The 21,378-nt window shown below is 40.0% G+C and overlaps 1 protein-coding gene across 2 annotated transcripts; it reads left to right on the forward strand.

Annotated features, from left to right (window-relative positions):
- The first annotated feature begins 434 nt into the window (after window positions 1-434).
- rnf122 (ring finger protein 122) lies at window positions 435-21,354 on the forward strand. 2 transcript variants are annotated; one of them, XM_040051027.1, is made up of 6 exons: window positions 435-894; window positions 7,232-7,388; window positions 17,434-17,479; window positions 17,569-17,610; window positions 17,729-17,808; window positions 19,570-21,354. In XM_040051027.1, exons 1-6 carry the CDS (start codon window positions 870-872, stop codon window positions 19,682-19,684), a joined length of 465 nt encoding a protein of 154 aa, XP_039906961.1. In that variant the 5' UTR covers window positions 435-869; the 3' UTR covers window positions 19,685-21,354. The 2 variants fall into 2 exon arrangements, with proteins under 2 accessions (XP_039906961.1, XP_039906960.1); XM_040051026.1 differs by having other exon boundaries at window positions 438-894; window positions 17,726-17,808.
- The last annotated feature ends 24 nt before the right edge of the window (window positions 21,355-21,378 follow it).

The following is a 21,378-nucleotide window of genomic DNA, read 5'->3' on the forward strand; positions in this document are numbered from 1 at the left end:
TCTACTTAATAATTAAGCGATCAATTTCTTATGACCAACATGGGAATCATAAATGTGTTACCTCCTTTGCTCTTCAGCATAGGAGGTAACACATTTATGTGTGTGTAATGCAAAAAACTGGAAACAAAGGCTCTCAAACATCTTCAGCACACAGAAAAACAAATTAATTAGCCTTGCTGTTCCAGTACCTTTGGGGGGCACTGTGAATCTATTAAAGACGTGACATTTAGAGGTGTGTGAGTGTGTGTGCTTTAATATACAGGTTATTATGCCACACTGGTGATTGGCTCATGAGCTACAGTGAACCAGACCCCTTGCTGTAAAACATACATGCATCAGTAAGCTGCAGACGTTAATGAGCTACAGGAAACACACCAGCCCGTCACATCACAGCGCGGATCAACCGGCCTCGCCATTGGTCTCCCCGGACGTCAGTCTGCCGGAGAGGGGGCGGGAGCAGGGTAATCGAGCCTGTGCTCTAGTTTCTCTTCTCACACAGATGCTGCCGCTGGGTCAGTGTCATGCCGTCTTTTAATAATAACAGAGTCAAAACAGCGACAGCGAGGAGAAGCTGGGGAAACACTCACATCAGCATTTCTGCTTTTTGAGACGAGCCAACGTGGACAATGTGACATGACCCAGCTGCAACTTCCGATACAAAAAGATTAAACGCCCTTTATCCCCCTTTTTATTCGTCTTTCACGACCTCTTCAGGGCTCCTATTGTCTCGCTCACCTTTGACACAGCTGGCGGGCAGTCACCGGCTCTACTTGTGCGCTTCATTGCGGTCATCCATCTGCTAGGAGGCCTGCGGTTTGTTGGTAAACACGAATCGGATCCCGACGGCAAGGACTCCATCTGGTGCATTGATGCACCCGTTTCAGTGGTGTAACGGTGAGGAGTCATTTTTGTTGTTGTTTTTTGTTTTGTTTTGCTAGTCTGTGACAATAATGAACAATACGTCCTATTATTTTAGTAGGATTAAAACAGAGATTTTAGAACAAGACTGACTCAGGCCAGTGCTTTCTAAATTTAGACATCCCCAGCGAGTGCAACGACAATGTGCAGGATCTTAACAAAGAGACACACAAAATGAGTTGTCATAAGCTGTGTGCTCGGTGCTTCATTTGTTCTTAAAAGTGTCTCTAATAATGCCACAGCGATGACATATAAACACCCTATAAACGGGCTAAATGTTAAACACACGAAATCTCGTTTCGTTAAATAGACTAATGTAAGCAGACAGCTTCATAGTAGTGGTATTAGTGATAAGTGATTTCTTGTCCACAAGCAGCTCTATACTTCGTCTTGTCCAATAAGTCAAAGTCCACGGAAAAGAAAAGTATTAACAGCAAAAGTTAGAAGTGCTGAGTGAATACTAGAAAAATAGAGAAGGACTGTTAGAGCTGCAGTAATTAGAAGATTAATCCGCAGCAGTATTAATAAAAAATCTTTTTTTGAAGCTGCAATGTGCACATCACCCAGCTCTAGCTTCTCAAACGTGAAGATTTGAATTATTAATTTGAAGCTTGGATGCATTATTTTTTGGCTGTAAGGCTTTTGCCACGACTGTCTGATATTTTATAGACGCAACAATCAAAGAAAATGACCAATAAAGAAAGTTATCATAAGCTGCAGCCCTATAGATTACAACATGTTATAAACGCTGTAATCTACCTAAATTAATACACTATCCACCAAAAGGGCGATTAGGCAATCAGAAATTTGGTCAGTTTTTGTATTGATTTGTAGGTTAAGAGTCTACCTGATCAATAAAAACCTTTATTTTGGCCTAAACTCACTCCAGAGAGTTACCCAAGGCCGGTCATTGTGCTCTCTGTATAATGTTTTGCCTCTCTAGGTAATCTTGTTTGCTCTGACCCTATCTACAATCTCTCACTTACACTCTTCACAGCTTCAGCTGATTATCTTCCAACAGGCCAAAAGTGTGAACAAAAGCAGTCACACTTAAACAAAAATGAAACCCTTCATTCCAGTGAAATTGTCTTTCAGTGTTTCTTTGTCATGGTGAGACTGGGTGAAGATGATGGATTGGGGGTCTTTTTCCTCTGACTTTGCCTGTTTGAATGCACAGCTACAGCAGCCTCCTCAGTGGACTGTTGGTGTTCAGACAAGAACAATTACTCCCTTTGTGCAGCAACTCGCCTGCCATTCATATTGGAAATAATACACACACACACACACACACACACACACACACTATCAAAGAGTAACATTCTGCTGGAAAAATGAAGCAGTAACAGGCAGCCGCAACTCTGTGTGTGTGTCAGTGTTTCTGTGATCGTGCCTATTCATTCTACTGTTTATATGTGACACATGTCGTGCTTTCATGCATGTGATGGGGAGATTTGTGCCCCAACCTACTTTCGTCTTGAAAACAGCAGCAGCCATGCAGGCAGGCCTGAGTGATTCCCCCCTATGTGAACTGCTGAATATTTGATGGGAAGCTCAGTCTTTAGCAAAGGCAGCAGCAGCAACAGCAGCAGAAAGCAGTTTTGTTTGAACACGACATATATAGGACAAAACCCCAGCAGGCATCTCATAGGAGCTGTCAGGGAAACTGCAATAGTCGAGGTATTTTACAGCTCGATCAAATCTCAGAGGGAATTTCCTGCCTTTTTGAAGAATAACTCGAGAAGCTCTCGGATTCTCTTTGTCCTGAAATGAGAACTTTCATTAGCTAACCTTCAGCCGCTTTCTGCATCTACTACTCCATGGCAACGGCACGCCTCATAAGATTGTTGATATATAGGTCACTGGTCATGCAAGACTTCAACCAAATCAAAAAATCACTTAATATAGCTGCTCTCCCCGCATACAAAGGTGGAGGAGGGAAATGCGATGTGATGTGACATGGTGCGCACGCACAAAGGTTTGAATGCAAATGCCCTAGATTTGGATTGTGAGTCTGCTCAGGTGATTTGTGTCATCAGCAGGGCAGTGACATGAATACAGGAGCTGACATTTACACCATTCTCTCTCACTGTGTGTGTCTCTTTGTATGCTGATGATCTATGTGAGGCAGATTGTTTGACATGTGTAAAGAGGATGAAGTAAATTCGATCGCCTTGCATCTTTCTGTGTCCTCGGTTATATTCAGGGAATGCAGCATCAGTCTGATCCATCCACCTAATTACAGTGTAAAAAAAATAAAACTTAATTATGAGAGAGTAAACATCTGCAATTAAAAATAAAAGGTGTGTCATTTCAAAATGTGAGAAACATAGTTATCTGACATTTTATGTAGTAGAAATTTCTCTGTGTCAGATCTAAATAGAGGTGTGACAATAGTGAGTTGAAATTGTGGAACAGAAAATATTAGTAATGCATGCTTTCAGCAGGACTGTTTGAATATTTGGATTTCTCCAGTGTGTTTTATTCTGGGCAACAATATGATGGAAAAGTGAACACACTGACTTGTAGAACAACCAAAATGTACAAAAAAAGGACTTAATGATTTATTCAACATGATCTGAAATGAGTGACCGAGGCCTTAAACTCAAGAGGAAAGTGTTTAGGCCAGTCAGAGCCCTGTTTTTCTTTGTGAAACCCTGGTTACCATAAGAAAGACACTTCAGTGTTGGTTTCACTTTTCAGACCCGAAAGTTACACCCCTTTTTTAATCTGTTTATAATTATGAATCATATAGATGACCAAAGAGGACAATTTGTGCACAAAAGCATTTGCAAGTAGTCACTTGTCATAAAACTTGTCAGAGGACTAGTGGAGCTGTCTATCACCATCTCTACCCCTTTTCTAGTCATACAGGAAGTAGAGAGTGTGAAAAAGACAAGCAAACTAAATTGTGACAAAGTGTGAAAGCCAGTGAGCAATCAGTATAATTACTTTGCATGTCTTTGTAAGGAGACATAGCACATAAGGCTATCACCGGCAAGAATATGGGAAAAATATTTGGTAGGTGATTGGACAAACCTGCTGTTCTATCAGCTGTTACTAAACCAAAGTAACTTTGACCTTTTATGTCAGTTGTTTCTCGTAGAATGATGTTAGCTGTGGTCGCACAGACTTCACAAAAATCAAGCTCGGTAGTGAAGGCCTACCTTTAATAACTGGTAGCGGGGGATGGCAATGACAGTAGCTGTATAGCACATTTCATTACACGATGAGAGGGATACTTACTGTTGGGTATTTAGTACAATGGTTTCAAATAGAGCTTAATAGGCCCTTATTAGTTAATTGCACATGTGTTGCATGGGCACATTTGATGAAAAAAGTGTTGTATGTGAAAGATATTTTTTGAAAAGGAAGGAGCATTATTAAAAATATTGTGGATTTTATTTCACCTCTTACATTTTTAAATCTCTCAAAATCTTTGTCAAATCCTGTCAGCTGTGCTACAGTTTACAACCCTGATGCAAGTTCTCGCCAGTCAGTCACATGAATAATCATAAGGCTGGCTGGTTTTGTCCCGTTTAGACTCTTTTCAGGCATTTGTGGCTTTTTGGTTAAAAATCTGGCTCAAACCTTAGTGTATCTACCATTGATTGCTTCTGGCTGAGTGAAGTGGTGGAACTAGAATTTGCAGCCATCAACGATCCTTGATTAATAGACACGCTCTGCTTGTTCAGCACGAGTGGAACCAAGAGGCGGATAGTATTGATCCCCTGATACTGCTGTTTCCACTGTGAGGCGGGAGAGGCGTCAGATAGAAATGTCAGTTTATTACTTTGGCTGCGGGAGTAACTGGAAATATCCTCATTGATTAAAAAGTGGTGCTGGAAGAAAATAATACCCACGAAAATGAAACTGGTAAAGATCTTCATCTATTCCTCCATCTGTTCATCCATCTCTTCAGTAAGTTGACCCATTCGGCTTTTCTTGAATTTCTGTTAAATAAACATATTTTTATAATGGTGGATGCTTAAATTAAAAATGCTCAGCCTCTCAAAGGTTATGCTCCTTGTGAGCCAAAATCTCAGGTTTCAGGTGCTCTAATTGCTCAGTTTTTGGGTGTTTTTTATTTATTTAAATCCTGGCTCTATGTGATGTAAATGAGAGCTAATATCATCTGTTGGTACAGAAGCCCAGCTCTTCTATGGATTAAATATTTTGTTTGTTACAGGCAGAAAATAATAGGAAGGTGGAAGGGGCTGTACCAAGGACCAGTACTGAAATTTTACAGTCACACTGCTAACCACATGACACAGTTTGGTCAAGTTAAAAAAGCCCCAGTTATGGAAAAACATGTAGTACCTAATTGGCTGTCGAAAATGTCCTTGTGACAGCTTTTGTCACTTGCAGATATCTGCAGTTTCTCTTAGTTTGTATCAACTTGTCTGCAAACGCTTGCTGCAACCACTCACCAACCAGTCACCAACCAGTCTGGGAGTACACATTTCCCTTGGGACCTGCGGTTGGGTCACAACGCCACTTAAGAAGCCTCTTAAAAGTAAATATCAATCATTTGGTCCTCTGAGGCATACATAGCTCCTCTCATAGAGTCTAGAAGTTAAAATTAAATTAAAATATGGTGCTGAAAATCGGTCTTTCCTATGATGATGGAGGGCTTGTCAGTCCAGCACAGGATTAGTAAGCACAGACAAATAACACACGAACACCCACAGACAGAGCAGAGCAGACGGAGTGGGTGTTAAATTTGTTTCAGGCTAAGTTTGTTGCAGTTTGTTTTTACATTAAATTTGTTTCCATGCGTGTGCCCTGGAAGGCCAAAAGTGTCTCTGTGAAAGAGCACACGGGCTAAGTTCACTGATTAGTGCCTTGTCTCTGGGTGAATATGCTAATCAGTGAAATCAGCTGCTGCGGTGTCTGATGAAAATGAAAACCTGAAGACTCTCTCAGCTTTCTGCCTTGTTGCTGCTCTAATCTGGACATGAGAAGCCTGAGTGCGACGAGTACTGCGTGAGCTCCACTTCACTATCACTCCCTGGGTTAGCGTGACCCTGATCTCACAAAGCTCCTTCTCACATGCTGACTTCTCATTACTCACTCAGATGCACAAAACACATAGTGTGCTCTCTGCATCTCTGTTTATCTAACTTAAAAACAGCTTGTCAGTTCATGCTTGTGTGGATTTAAGGTTATTTCCTGTTTATTATTTTATTAATGTATATAAAGGTCAAACTTTAGACTGATTTATTTATTGGGATAGCAAAACTGGATAGCACCTAATTCAAATACTGGGGGGTATTATCAGTCGATTATCAGTAGTTTATTTACACAAATTGCTAATTTTGAACTTAATGTCCTGTTTTTGAGCATAAGTCACTGTTTCCTGCTGCTTTAAGAGTCAGCTCAGAATTTTCTGTCTTTTTTTTCTCTTTTTTACAGAACACAGCTATGTGCTCCGTTGCATGTTATTATTGAAAACAGCTTGTCAAGCAGAGATCTGGTTACATAGCGCTCCATTTGTGGAGATTTCACCACATCTTCCTCTGCAGCTATGCCCTGGAGTCACACTACCAGGCTTCACAATTGCTAATGAGTCCTCATTTGTTTGGGGATTTTGAATTATATGATATGCAATTACGCTGGGTGGTGCTGTTGGCGATTAACCAACTGTTTAATCCTGCAGATGAGCAAATAAACAGTTAAATTAACCAGTTACTTACAGTTATTTCAAACATTTCAACCAAGGAGACTACAGTGGCTTTGGTATAAAAATAATAAACACCCCTGATCAAATACCCGTGTGCGGGGTGCAACATCAAAGTAGGAAGGATAAATAAAGCATGGCACGTTTCATAGGTTACCATCTCTTCTGATTGGTTCATGCTGCAGTATTCTTCAAAAAATGTTCAGTGCTGCATTTGTGCTATATTTGCACAAGTATCAGCAGATTATAATGACGCTATTGTCAAGAACATGAAAGGTTACAGATTCACTGATTCTTGGTGTGTGAGTCTCAGAGTCTGAAAACTGCTTGTTAACAGACAAAACGTTTGTTACATATATATGAAAGTACATTAAAACCATCACATGTGCACAGTGGCAGTCTAACCCACCCGCCTGTTGCGTTTAAAGGCTCGGGATGTGGATTCTCGTTGAGGTTCACAATGCAGGTCTGAGCCTCAGAAAAGAGATGAGGTTACAGGTTGCATTCAGTTTTTGTTTTGCAGTATATTCGTGTGTGTGTGTGTGGGTGTTAGTGTTAGTGTTAGTGTCAGGCTTTCAGTGTTTAGCTGTTTCATGCTATATCCTTCCTGTAAATTTGCTTTTGTTGTTGTTTTAGGGTGCTTCTGTGGTCTCGGACTCGTTTACTCCAACAAGTCGTGCACCATGCCGCCCATCACCTTCCAGGACCTACCTCTCAACATCTACATGGTGATCTTCGGGACAGGCATCTTTGTCTTCATCCTGAGCCTCATCTTCTGCTGTTATTTCATTAGGTGAGAGGCAACAGAATCGTACAGCAAGACCAAAGTCTTAATCCACTTCAAATTAGGGCAGAGTTTGTAGGAATTGTTTTCTCCTTGTTTCAGATTCTAGATGTGTTAACGGTTCACAGCAAAACAACATTATATAAATGATATATAACTCCTCTTGCATGTGGTGCTATTTATCTTTCAGAACTGTTTTGGTGAGAATTGCCCAGTTAGACATCTGCGTTCCCTTGATTAGAATTAAATAAGAGGAGTAAGGATAAAATTGTGAATTACTGAGTTATTGAACGGAGGTGGTGACACCAGCTATGAGCCAGGCAGCCCTCATTTGTCAGAGTGTGGCAGTGTCTCACCAAGAATTCACTGAATGGCTGTTGTGACCATAATGACCCACTCCTGATTCATACCTCTTGTAAAACTTAACAACTCACATAACAATAGCGCGGGCCACTGACTCCCATGGTTTGTTCCATTTGAAGTCTACAGGCAGAATTTCTTATTCCATGTTGGAATTTTAACCTGGAGCGACCCTCAAGTTGGAAAATTGGAACAGCCCCACCAACCTCAACTTAACAATCTAAAACTTGATTTAGACTTCTGCAGAAAAATCTATGACGACATAACCAGAAACTTTTTTCAACCCTACGCTGTAACCTTGCTTACCATTCAGTTGTTGAAGGCTGTGTTGATCCAACAGTAGTTATATTTCTCTAGAGGTGCATGTCAGGTTATGTAGGGTTTGAAAAGGAGTCTGAATCAGGCATAAGTTGCCCATGCAAACATTGGTAAACCTCTAAAACTTGTTGTGTATTTGTGTCTGGCTAAAGAAGTCATACGCAAATGCTGTGTTGATGAACGTGGCGCCGTGATGTTTTTAAGTGCAAAAAGAAAATTCTTAAAAATCACTGCTCTGTACTGCGAGTAATGCATGAGTAATTCTACCTTGCTTAGGACCAGACGAGTTCTGTTTTTTGTAGGAACATGCTCAACTGGATCAAATGAAGTGCAGCATCAGGTTGGGGACCGCTGATGTAAAATATACCTGACTACAAGAATTTAGCTCACATTTTCAGAAAATGCTTCATAGTTTAATCAGATTCATAGTAAATGGACTTGTTCTCATAAATTGCTTAATCACCCATTCATACAAGCACTTTCTCCTAACTAAGTGCTTTCTATTGCACACATTCACACTCCGATGATTCGGAGCGCAATTTGGGCTTCAGTATCTTGCCCAAGGACATGCATGCAGACCAGGGCAGCCAGAAATTGAACCGCCAACCTTCCGATTAGTACATGATCTGCTTTCCCTCCTGAAATACAGCCAAACAATGAATACAGCCAACTCTCAATTCGAGTAACATAAATTACCCCCCACAAACAAAGACTTCATATTCAGCTCTGCTCAGACAAACTGTAAGTTATACTAATTCAGTTATACACTTATAAACTGGCCAGAGGGATAATATTGACCCTATTAAGCAATAGGAAATAATGCAATGGGAAATATAAATGCCTGTAAATTATTTGTATACATTTATTTTAGTTGGAAAACAAATAAACACATAAAAGGTTCTCATGATAAATCATCAGGAAAAGTTAAACATCTGTGATTGTAGGCATTGAATTCCAGCCTAAACCAAACTACGCCACCAAGACCAACATCGTAATCCCTAAATATCTCCACTGTAGAGACATTGTATGTGTGTGGAGGCAAGAAACACACTGTAGGAGGGACTGAGGTTAAAAAAAGAGGAACAGGGTGACCTATCCTGCTGTTGACTGTGAACTCCCTGATGAGTTGAGGATGGGAGGACGGGATGTGAGGCAACAGGAAGCCTCCCGTCACAATGTGTGAAGACAGCAGTGAGGAAAGGAGAAACTGTGTTCAGAATAAACACGGCATAAATAGTGCACAGTTGGAAAACATAAAGCCATCATACATGAAGGTCCACAGTGAACAAAAAGGAAACGTCAGCACCTGCTGTAGGGATTGTGTTTCATCTTGAGCTCTCTCTGGATGACTAAGCATCTGTTTTTGGAAAATTGCTTGATGTCTCATAATGCGGTGTGCTATTGTTGGACATTTAAATGAATTTGAAATGTTGTTCAAATTTTAGTGTTATCAAAATGCCAGAGAGTTTAAGACATTTTCTGTCTGGAAGACAGGCAGGACGAATGTGCTGTTCAGGAAATAAATCACAGAAAATAACGTTAGAATAAAGACGGACGTCAGCGAGAATCTTGATTCGCATTTGTGCAGATAACATCCCGCCTCTGTTCCTCAGTCGTTTTAATTCTTATAATTAAATATAATGGAAATCTAGTGAAATAAATTTCATCACTACACACCTAAATTAATCTAAACCTAAAGTTAATTTCCTTAAGACAAAATATTGTTATCCCAAAAGGCAATTCAGCAGAGGTGGCAAAAGTACACACATTTGTCACTTAAGTGGAAGAAAAGATTGTTGTTTTATAAAATTCTCTGGTAAAAGCTGAACCACAAGTGAAAAAGTACAGGCTCTGAAATATACTCAGTGTTCTTTGAGTATTTTAAGGTGTTTGCATCCACTCTTATGTCCAAACTACGACAATGTTTTTAAAAGAGGCCAAAAAACCCCAATGAAATAACTAAAAAATCATTGCATTTAAAAGCTGCTTTCAGCATCTCCCTTTTACACAAGGAGGTCACCACAGCAGATACCTCCGCATGTTTGACTTGGTAGATTTTCTTTTTTATATACACCAGATCCTCCTTTTAACACAACCCCAATAGTGTTACTGCATCCTTCCAGAATCAAACTGGGGATCTTCTGCTTGTCAGGAAAATATGTAAACTCCTACACCACAGGAGAAGCTATTAAATGACGAAAATGTTTCTTTAAATATGTGCTCATTTGAGTTTAATGCTGGCAACATATTCCAGAAAGTTGGGAATAAGGGCGTATTTATGTCGGATTGTATCTACAAGCGTGCATCTCATTTCCTCCTCTGCTGCCTGAAAATAGTAACAAAGAAGTCCTGTTCTTTTGGTTATGTTCAAAAGGAAGCAGATTGTGTTTGATGCCTTTTTTTCATCTTAATTTTTTCTTCTTTTAAAGAGATATACACTCACCACCCCTTTATAAACGTATAAGATACACCCTTTTGCCATCAGGAATGCCTTAATTCTTTGTGGCACGTATTGAACTAGTTGCTGGAAACATTTCTCAGAGGTTTTAGTCTATATTAACATGACAGCGTCACACAGTCGCTTCACATTTGTCAGCTGCACATCCATGATGTGAATCTCCTGTTTCAACACATCCTAAAGATGCTCTGTGCTTTATTTGAAGTCACCATCATTTTAAAGAAACGCGTTTGAGATGACTTGAACTTTGTGGTGTGTTATCCTACTGGAAGCAGCCATCAGAAAGTGGGCATAGATCAGCGTTTTCTGAAATAATCAGCCCGGACCAACCGGCACTAACAACCAAAACCATGTTCAAAGTCACTGAGGTCAATTTTGATGCTCTGTTTGAGCTTCAGCAGGTTGTCTTGACCATATCCACATGGCTAAATGCATGTGGTTGAAGGATTCAATATTTGTGCTCAGGGGCAGTTGAACAGGTGTACCTAACAAAGTGACCTAAAATGTACAGCATACATTTAAAAAAAATTCTTTTTAAAAAAGAAGAACTATCTTTTAATTCTTTTAAACTTAGTGTTTGCACCAAAAATGGAAGTGATATCAAAATCAGTAGCAAAAGTGATAATTATGAAAATAATAACACTAATGATAGGCGCACACACACACACACACACACACACACTGTAATACTGCGGCACCACAGAACAAGAAGGAAGGCCATTATTACAAGCTGTCCTAACAATGACAAGTATAGCCGATGTTAAAAAACAACAACAACTATGCACTAATGGGTAAGAAAAAACAAAAAATCAAAAACAACCATAAAGCAGCATGAAAATGATAATTCATAAACCACCATCCTCTGAACAGATTCATTACAAACACTAATGGAAAGCGTTTGAGGCGTGCATTTTTCCTCTGCGTCTCTCGCTGATGTGCTTGCTCCCTAAAGCGAACCCTAGCTCTAAATGGACTTTGTGGCGAGATTAATCTTTCACTTTTTGTATTCAAGATCTGGAATAACTTTGAGCCTCAACCATTAAGATCAGCAGCTATAATGATAAATTGTAAGTGGTAAATATTTGTTTCAGTTTGGACTGACTCATGTTCACATGCTGAAGACACGCTTCTTTGATTGAAAATGTTTTCTGTGACCTGGCTTCACCACTAAATTGAGCATCAACTCTGTCTGAAAACGCTCAGATCCTTCCTGTTTCTCTTAAAGCCCTTTCTGAAGGATCGTAACCAGCGACTCACTTCCTTTGGCTCCATTAACATGCTGAAGGTACTCTTGGGTGGGAGTGTGATTGTGAATTCATTTATAGACCGGGTGATTCATAACATGAATACTGAGTGATGAAAGGCGCTCTGTGTTAGGGGGCAGGTCTCCTATTATCTCTTTCAGACAGGCTCTTTTCTTAATCCTGTGTGTCATCGTGTTTGTGATGTACAGCTGTAACATTAGATTGAGACCTAAAAATCTATGCCCGCCCACCACTATTAAAACTGTTCTAATTTTTAAGATGCGGTGGTTAAAGTTTGCTAAGATTTAGCTTTCTTTAGCAAATACACGCCACTTCTTGCACAGAGTCGAGATCTTCGCAGCTGTACCTGTAAAGTACGAGGCCGAAAAGACACAAGTGTTCCACACCAAGGGCACGCCAAAAATATCACAACTTTAATTACGTCCCCATCTGGTCTTACAGTGCAGTACAGGGTTTGTACTCAGCAGCACAGCAGCTAGTCAGAGAGATATTTTAAGATCCACGAGGCTCAAGAGGGAGGTGGTAATGTGTTTTTGTCCAGACAATAGAATGACTGAGGAGAGATATTAAGCTGTTAAGTGAATGGCTTTCTAAAATAAACTTTAATTTGCTGGGAGAGATCTCGGAGAAAACCCCAGAAAAACAACAAGAACAGCAACAGACAGTTAATTTGAAAACATGGAAATATAAATGGTTACTCATCTATGGCCAGCCTTTTACATCCAAACTGTGCATCTAACAACAGTTTAGTCTCAAACTGAGCTTCTTAAACCTCGTCTGTCATCATTAAACTGACGTCATCTCGCTTGCATACGCTCTGAAGACAGATTGAGTTTAGCAAAAATAAAAGGATGATTATATCAGAAATGCTACAGCAGCAAGAAGGGCATGCTGGAGGTCATCTACTGTGAAAACAGAGATGCAGTCAGCGGTTTTTCTAGCTGTCCTTGGTGTCAGATGATGACGCTTGCACCGGGGGATGGCGGGGTTCAGCACCACGGCTGTGCTTGCTCACGTGGTGCAAAAGAGCCCAGATGCTGGGGTAATCCAGGTTTATCACGTCTTTCAGTCGTCTCAGTCTGTCCAGGTTGATCTGTTGAGTCCAGATGTTCAAAATAGTTGGTACTTCCTGTGCAGCAGACTTTAGGTGTAGTCAAGCAAGTCGTTGGCAGCCTCGGGGTAGTTATTTTTTAACCTCTATTGAAATGAATGGGGAGAGATCCATAACCTTTATTTCAAAGGTCTCCAGGATATAAAAAAGGTTACTTATGGAATGCATGGAAATGAAAACCTCTTCAAATGGTTTCTGACTTTGCCCCAAAAATAAGAGTTAAACTTTTTTTCTCTTCTGATACGCATGCAGAAAGTTACACGATAGTACTGCTTCATTAGTCGAGAGTGCTGACCTCAACCTCTCTGGTTTCACTTTACTGATAAAAAGCCATGCTAATAATGGACAGTATAAAACGATCATGTACATTTATTTATATGCCTACTACGATAGCAAGTAGATATGCCTACTGTGCACACGTTTCCCAGTTTGAATGTTGACTGGCAATTATTAAATTCTCCTTTCCTTTTTGAGGAATCTGCTCTCTCTCTTTCTGTCTCTCTCTCTATAGCACCTCTTTTTCCTATCAGCAGCTTGTTTTCTGGGCTTGGAAGGGTAGATGCAGGTCAGTCATGTGGTTACCATGGCTTGTCTAGCAAACGCGGTTTTTGGCCACTGTTGCTTCCATGCAGATTCGTCTTGGAAAGGATCTCAGCCCGGGGGATCTGATCTTCCCAAGAGATCATCTTTTTAAGGCACAAGATGTTGGGAGTGATTTGTTTTTTTAAATATACCTTTTGTATGGCGTCCATGTTTGTGCCCCATTGAGCATGGTGAAGACAGATTACCACAGTGTATGCACCAGTCTTGGTGCCAACTTTCGGGTATTACAAGACTGTAGTTGGAGGAGCGTGCGAAGCCAAAATGGGTGAACTTTGGTTGGAACACCATTCGTTAAGAAGGGGGGGGGAAAAGAGACTGTTTGCCTTAGGAAGCCAAAGGCATGGTATTTATGTTTAGGGCATGCTGTATGGACTCTTGGCTTAGTGCAGTCTTGGAGTCATGGTGGAGCTCACAGATTTGGCAGCTTCTCATTTTTGTTTGGGCCTGTAACTGTTTTCTGTCATTGTTGCACTCCAGGTATACTTCATCTTTGAGTCCATGTCGAAGTATCTTAACATCGACCAGGAAGGACTCCAAGTTTCCTGTGATGACTCTTGGTTGGTAATACTTGCTTGGTCGGGACCTTTACAGTTTTAACTCTGCTCGGATTGATGTAGAAGTACTGATCCTTGTGCTACTCAGTTGCTTATGGTGGTGGTCTTTTCAGCTGTGTTAGTTTGAGTTTTATGTTCGCTGATGTTCTGCACATAAGAGGGGCTCTTCATTTTCCCCAGGTTATACTGACAAAGGACTTTATGTCACAGAAGACGGCCTGTGCTCACTCGACCTTTTAAGACTCTCATGAGTATTTTTAGTATTTTTAGCTGGGGTTTTTTGAATGAAAGATTTGTGTCCAACTCCCTTTAATGAGGAATTCCACCTGATTGGTATGGATAGTATCTTTTTTTTTATTTACGTAAAAGTCTCTGTGTAGTAGGGTTGGAATTATTGATTAAGTTGTTTCTGGCTAATCAATTTATTGCTCTGTTTAAATCATATCAGGGAATAGTGACAGAAGGTAACTGGAATCTTCTACACAACATGGAACAAAGTGGAATGCCAAGGAAACTAGCCAATTTATACAAACTCATTTAAAAAAGTGTTCAAATATCCAGCCAGAATTATGTCAGAAGCTTGTTCATGACTAGCAATTTAATTAAATTTAACATTTAATCAAATATTAGTGGGGGTGTATGTATATATTTGAGCCTGAATGTATACTTTTGATTGATTGGAGAAAATCCAAAATAAATTAAAATTTGAAATTGAAATGATCAAAAGTCCAAAATTACCATGGCATTCATGCCTTTTTCACCACTGCTGTATCCTTAAAATCTGAATGATATTCAGTATTAAAGACTAAGCTAAGTAACTTTTTAATTTTTGTCAGTTAAAGTTTATGAAAATGTTTCTGATGCGATTGTTTTAATACAACTGTAGCAGATTAGCAGATCAATTTATTAACTAAGTAATCGGCTTGGAATTAACTGTAAAAAGTATTTCAAACATATATTTCAAAGGTGTAGCAATGCGAGCATTTAACCGTGTTTTGTAACACTGTAACGGGTCTCATATTTGAGCACACAATAAAGCAGGACATGGCATGAGAGGCTTTGACGTTTGTCGAGAGGAATTTTAAGTCTTGCAGATGTTGCTGCACAATGGTTAGAGGGAAACACAGAAATCTCTGTCATGGCGCCCCTTTCACCCACTTCACATCATTATTCGAGCATGGGAAACCTCAACAAGAAAAACGTGTATCCTCACATTGTTCACGTGGAAAAATGTTAGGAGTAACTGTTCTAAACACTACAACCAAATTTCATTAACAATGAAAAAATTGTCAGTTCTTTACTGTAAGCGCTGAATCACTGCTTAGGGGGATATCATCATAGATAAACATTGAATTTATTCTCAGATGTTGTCGCTGCACATATTTTCAGGCCCAATTTACGGACAGCGACAGACATTTGGTCCATGTTCGGTTGGTTCAAAAACAAGAGGCCAAAAATAACCTCTTGAATAGACACTGCTCGCCAAGTGATAAAGATCTCTCCATTGTTGGTTTCAGGGGTGGTGCGGAGTTTCAAAGAGGCAACATACTCATTAGCTTGTTTGTGCATGTGTGTGCGCGTAAGTGTGTGTTAGCATTTTTGAATGTAGTTGCATGATTACTTAAGTGAGTGAACAATGTGTCTGTGTGTAATTATCCATAAACACTGTCCAAACTATTTTTTAATCTGAGACCAACAACCTGATGACAAAACGTCAGTTAAAAATCGAGTTTTATGTGTAAATATTCTATTTTTGGTCTACTCTATTTACTTTAATCAAGTGGTTGATACATTTTTATTAAAGTTTATTAGTACTGGGAATATATGCGAGTATATGGCATGAACTGATGCCATACACCTCAGTACTTTTAGCATAAGCTACAATTTGAAATCCCCGTAAGACTGAAAAATACATAAACCACAGCTACAGATACAGAAACTGATTAGGAAACTACAGGCAGAACAAATAAAGAGCACAAACAGTAAGAATGCATCAAGAAGCACCCATTCATGGCTAATTGCCTTTTTAAAACTGTTTAATTAATTTAAAATGAATCAGCATTCACTTTGGGTTCTGCATGTAAGAAATCCCAATGTTGGATTCACATGAGAGTACCTTACAGTTCCTTTTGGACATTCAGTGTCTGAGCCTGAAACTCTTAAGTGGAACCACAAGGGACAATTATGCAATCTTGCTCTCATAACTGTGTGACTAACTGTGTCATTAAGGGCCCGCCTGTTGTAGCTACTGACTATGACAAGAAGGTTACACAATAAGTTAAATATGAAGAGATTGCAGGAAGATCATTAAGCTATTTTCAGCATGAAATTGTCTCTAATAAGTCTAAGCATCAGTAAGCTTGCTTTTTCAACCTTGTCCCACATTGACATGCTTCTCAAAAATCATTTGCATTGTCTATTTTTTCTGGTTGCATACAGAAAATATGAGCAGTCAATATGATACCATATATTTGTGCAGACAGTACTTCACTAGCCCTTTAAAGCCAAGCGTATTGTATTTGATACATGTGTTTTTGTGAGTTTTTGAGACTTCTACATCATCAGCGTGACCTTTTTTGGCCCTCAAAAACTGATATAAATTGCATGACACATTTTTAATGACTAAATTCCAAAAATATGGCTAATGTAGCAAATGTGATACAAATTAAAAGTCATACATGCAGATTCAAATCTGATATATTTTTTTGTCTAAAAGGTACAACAAACACTCCATTATCAAAAAATTAAGGATTTCTGGCAGTTAGTTCATGGTTATATAGATATTTATAATCTTGATTATTTTTGGAGGCATCTTACAGTGAAGATTAGATAGAAAAGTGGGGAAACAGACAAAGCCTCAAGTCAGAGTTGAACCCAGGCTACTAAATTTAACCTCAAGGTATGTGGTTGCTTAGCAACATCGGGGCTAAACCAGCAACCCTAGATATTTATTGAAAAAGTTAAGGATGTTAATAAAAGTCCTATGAAGAGGGAGCTTTTATCTGTTTCCTTATTTTCTGCCATATATACATCATTACAGTGAGCACATTAAGGGGTCTATCCCATCTTGGATCTGCATGATGTCAGAGTCACACAGAGAGAGCACAGCAGCCCACCCAACTGCTTCTTAAACCTTTTGTTTGGGAGGGGGAGCCAATCAGAAGAAAATTAGGGTCCACTTTAAAGTAAACGAAGATTATTTTGATCAATGAATCGTGCAAATCTATTTAAAAATAAAAATTTGCCTCTAAAAAAGAATTTAGATTTTCTTACAGGTGTACTTTAAGACAGAAACCAAGAAATGCATGCACACTGTGGTTAAAGGAACATTCTTTAAGGAACAAATTGCCAAAGTTTATATATGTGTTTCTCCGCTCATCCACAGCAAACTACGACACCAAGCACAGAGTGAGCGGTTTGGATACAGAGAGGTAAGACTGGTGTTGATAATTTAAGATATTTAGGCTGTTAATTTTTTAAAAAGCATTACTTTAAAAAATATCTTGTGTTATTCCTACAGGTAGTTTTAAAAGGAGATCCAAAAAAGTTGAGTCTTCATGGGGTAAGAATGAAATTTACATTTCTACCTATTTGCGTTCAGCTTTAAGCTGTTGACTCAGGATAATTTAATCTAACGACTGTCCTCTCCCACTTCCTTCCGTCTGTCACTCACGCAGCAGACGTGCGCTGTGTGTCTGGAGGACTTCAAAGTGAAAGACGAGCTGGGAGTGTTGCCATGCCAACATGCTTTCCACAGGAAGTGAGTAGAGCACAGTGGAGTCTTTCTTCACACTCGCTTGCCAGTTTGCACCTGCTAGGGCTTGGTAAAGTGAAAATGGTCACGTCTGATGTGAAGTCCATTGATCAAAAGTTAAATGGAAATTTTTGGTGGAGTACTCGTCATCATTCATTCATGTCTTGGTTCCTGCTGAGGATCCCAGCATGCACATCAGACAGAGCTGGTCTGAAGACCTTGCAGAGGAGGCAAAGCTATATCCTTGTGCATTCAGTTGTCTAAAATTGAAATGCTCCTTAATGTGAGAAGGTTTTTTTTTTTTTTTTTTTTACTGGGTTCTGTGAGAAGAGTTTAAAAGCAAAGAGGCCTTATCAGAGGAGCAATTTGATATTCTGGGCTAGCAGCCTTGGGCTACAGTAGTTTTGGTATAAATTGCTAAACATTCTCTACTTCATGGTTTAACTACAGTCAAAGGCAGCAGGACATTATTTTTGTTTCTTAAGACTCTCTTACAGAAAGATAGAACTGAAAAAGCTCTGTGAGTCAAATATTGTAAGTAAACAACCATATGTGGGTTGCTGCTATTGCCTAAAGACACTTGTGTCAAGCATTACTGAGATGACACTTGCATTAGGAGATAGATGTTGCAGAGGTGGCGCAAACAAACTTATCTGTGTGGGGGTTTACCTCTCATATAGGACGTGGGTTTTTGTTGTTGTTGTTGTTTGCTTGTTTTTGTTTTTTTAACTTTTCCAGTGGTTTGTTGAGGTTTAGGCACCAAAACGGCTTTGTCAGAGTTATGTCACTTTTCTTGGTTTCAAGGATACCAAGTCCATTAGAGGGTACCCAGGATCATTAATATTCTTGAACACTTCTACACTTCATGCAAGTTTCCGAATAATCGGCTTCGGTGCAGCCTTTCATTTATTCCCCTCTCTAAAATGAGCCATAGCTCCTCCCCTTTTAATTCTTCCTTTTTCTGATTGGCTCCAGCTCACAAACAGAAGGTCTGAACTGCAGACACGTGGAGCTGCTGTGCTCACAGCCAGAGCTGCATGTATCTGCCGATTTTTAGGATCATCTGAAGCCTGAGCTGTTGGCAGACAGGTATTATTTGTATATACTCAGATCCCATTATTTGAAACTCTGGTCTTGTTTAATATAAGCATCCTTCATTTATTGCACACAGCTTTAGTTGGATCAATTCAGATGGCCAAAGAGATTTCTTGGTTTTAAAACATGACTCTAGGAACAGCTTGCACAAGTGACCAGTCCAGCTGTTTTCTCAGTAAGGAGAGCTTCAGTAAGATGTAGCATACTTAAAAATCTATTACCATGACCACTGGGAAAACGGTGGGGAACCTGATTAAATCCAAAGGTAACAGAACCTTCATACCAGCACCAGCAAAGCTAAAGCACATTCTGCTTGTCCATTCCGTAAACTGTAAAACCGACACATTGGGGAGACTGTGCATACGTCTATTTTCGGTCCAACTTTCTGCAGTCTTGTCATCACTGTGAGACAACCAGCACAAGCTCCAGGAATTAACGGCCCCCAGCCTAGAAATAGTTTCTGCAAATGCTGCTTACGCATGAATGGCGGCAGCATCGCATTTTGATTGCTGGTGTAAGTGAGTTCTAAAGGGCTCTCACATACTCATGCATGGGTCATAAGCTTGCCACTCTGTGAAAAAATGACCAAGCTGTTAAACATTGAAGATTTTGTTGAAGTTAGTCCAGCTTTCTTTTTCCTCATTCCTGTCCTGTCTGTGTTCCTCTATGCAGGTGTTTGGTAAAGTGGCTGGAGGTGCGCTGCGTCTGCCCCATGTGCAACAAACCCATAGCCGGCCCGCCCGAGCAGCACCACAGTATAGGAACTCTGCTGGATGAACTGGTATAACCTCTCAGCCTCAACCAGCCTGGTTGGGACGCCGACGCCCGGCCAAACTAGCTGGTGTGAGTTACAGACCATCAGGAAGAGGGAGACCGCTTTGCTGTTTAAACACGGCAAAGCACAAAAATGAACTGAAGGATGCTGTTGCCTAGCAACAATCTCCATGATAGCAACACAACACCTTGTGGTTGAGATTATCTTCAGCCGCCCACACATCACTCCAGCCCTCTCCTTTCACGATCCCGTTCTACATGCCTTTTCTCCACGTCCCTCACATCCTCTCTTGTTGGTTCGACTGAGGTTAACAACAGCACTGAACGGAGGGCAGTTTTTTCTCACTGAAGTGGACAAATGAGTGTTGATGAACAGCAGTGCTCGCAAGAAGATGCCGATCCCCCCTGAGTGTGTATCAATGCTGCCTGTCATGTGCTACCTGGGGTTAAATATTATCCATATTGGCTGAGTTATTTAAAACTCAAATGGGAAAAATGATTCCAGTACGTGGCACTCCATGAATTTTTTTCAGTTGACAAGTTTTGAGACAAAATTATAGTTTGTGTTTGACATTCCCAGCAGTAGCTCAAGGTCAGTTTTTAAGATGCAGTAGAAAAGAAGAACAAACTGCAGCCGAGGAGAAAAAATATCACTGTAGCAAAGAGGGCTTAATAAAACTAAGAAATACTTTTTTTATGATTAAATTGAGGTCATGCTGCTTAAAATTCAAGGAGACGGTTATTCATATTGCATTTATTCAGATGAACTCAGAACAGTGGTAGAAAAAGAGCGGGACATGAAGCTGCCCTTGCTCACATGTAGCACGCAAAAGGTGATGAATTTACTAGAAATGTTCTGAAAGGCTGAGCTGAGGCGTGGTGCCTAGGTTTAATGTGCAGAAAACCCGTTTGCTGTGAATCCTCCAGACAGTTGGCTGCTCTATATATAGAAAAAAGTCCAGGACTGCCGAACGTTTGTAAAAACAGCCTTCGAGATGCAGCTCCAGCTTTCGTCCATGTGTGGTAAACGTCTGCATCAAGTCTCTTACAAACCATTTATTTCTGATATAACGTCTAAAATCCATACTGGTGCCAACCCCTACAGTACCACAGGCTCTAGCTGTTTTCTGTTGTTGTTGTTCAAGGGGATGTTTTATTGTCCTGTTGTGTTCTCATGTTAATATAGAAGGAACACATCCTGACGTTCACGGTAACAGTTTTGTTGAAATGTGTTGAAAGGTTTTTTATTTTTAGGTTTTGCACTTTGAATTCAGACACACACACACAAACACACACACACACACACACACACGTTTCCATGCCTTTGTTCTTATAAATGTTAGACTTCGGTTTGGTTACAGCACAGCTGTGTTTTGAGGTGTGGTGAATCTTTCATAAAAGTCTGTGAAGTACCAGAGCTGGGTGATAAAGGGAGCAGCAGTGCAAGCCCTCAATGAATTCACCTGGGAAGCAACTAAATCTCACTCTCATAAACCGCGTTTTCGTGGCATTATTGCAGGTGGTTTACATTCCTCAGTCGTAAGTTATTTTTGTCTATTTTGTGATTTACAGATTCTGAAAGCAAAACACTGCCTAAATTGAGCACAAAACTCACAAAGCACATTGTCCAGATACAGCAGGCAGCTGCACTGTAATTAAAATGTGCCATGTGCCAAAAAGAAAGAAAAGAAAAGAACAAACAAACAA

This window comes from Simochromis diagramma, unplaced genomic scaffold (genome assembly GCF_900408965.1).
Source record: "Simochromis diagramma unplaced genomic scaffold, fSimDia1.1 OVJJ01000131.1, whole genome shotgun sequence".
NCBI classification, from domain to species: domain Eukaryota; kingdom Metazoa; phylum Chordata; class Actinopteri; order Cichliformes; family Cichlidae; genus Simochromis; species Simochromis diagramma.

Bases quoted from the DNA above. Each gene is read 5' to 3' on its own strand.
- rnf122 (XM_040051026.1), top strand. From the start codon at position 870: ATGCACCCGTTTCAGTGGTGTAACG. The intron at 17,480-17,568 runs GTAAGACTGGTG...TTATTCCTACAG, and splicing joins AGCGGTTTGGATACAGAGAG to GTAGTTTTAAAAGGAGATCC. The intron at 17,611-17,725 runs GTAAGAATGAAA...TCACTCACGCAG, and splicing joins AAAAGTTGAGTCTTCATGGG to CAGACGTGCGCTGTGTGTCT.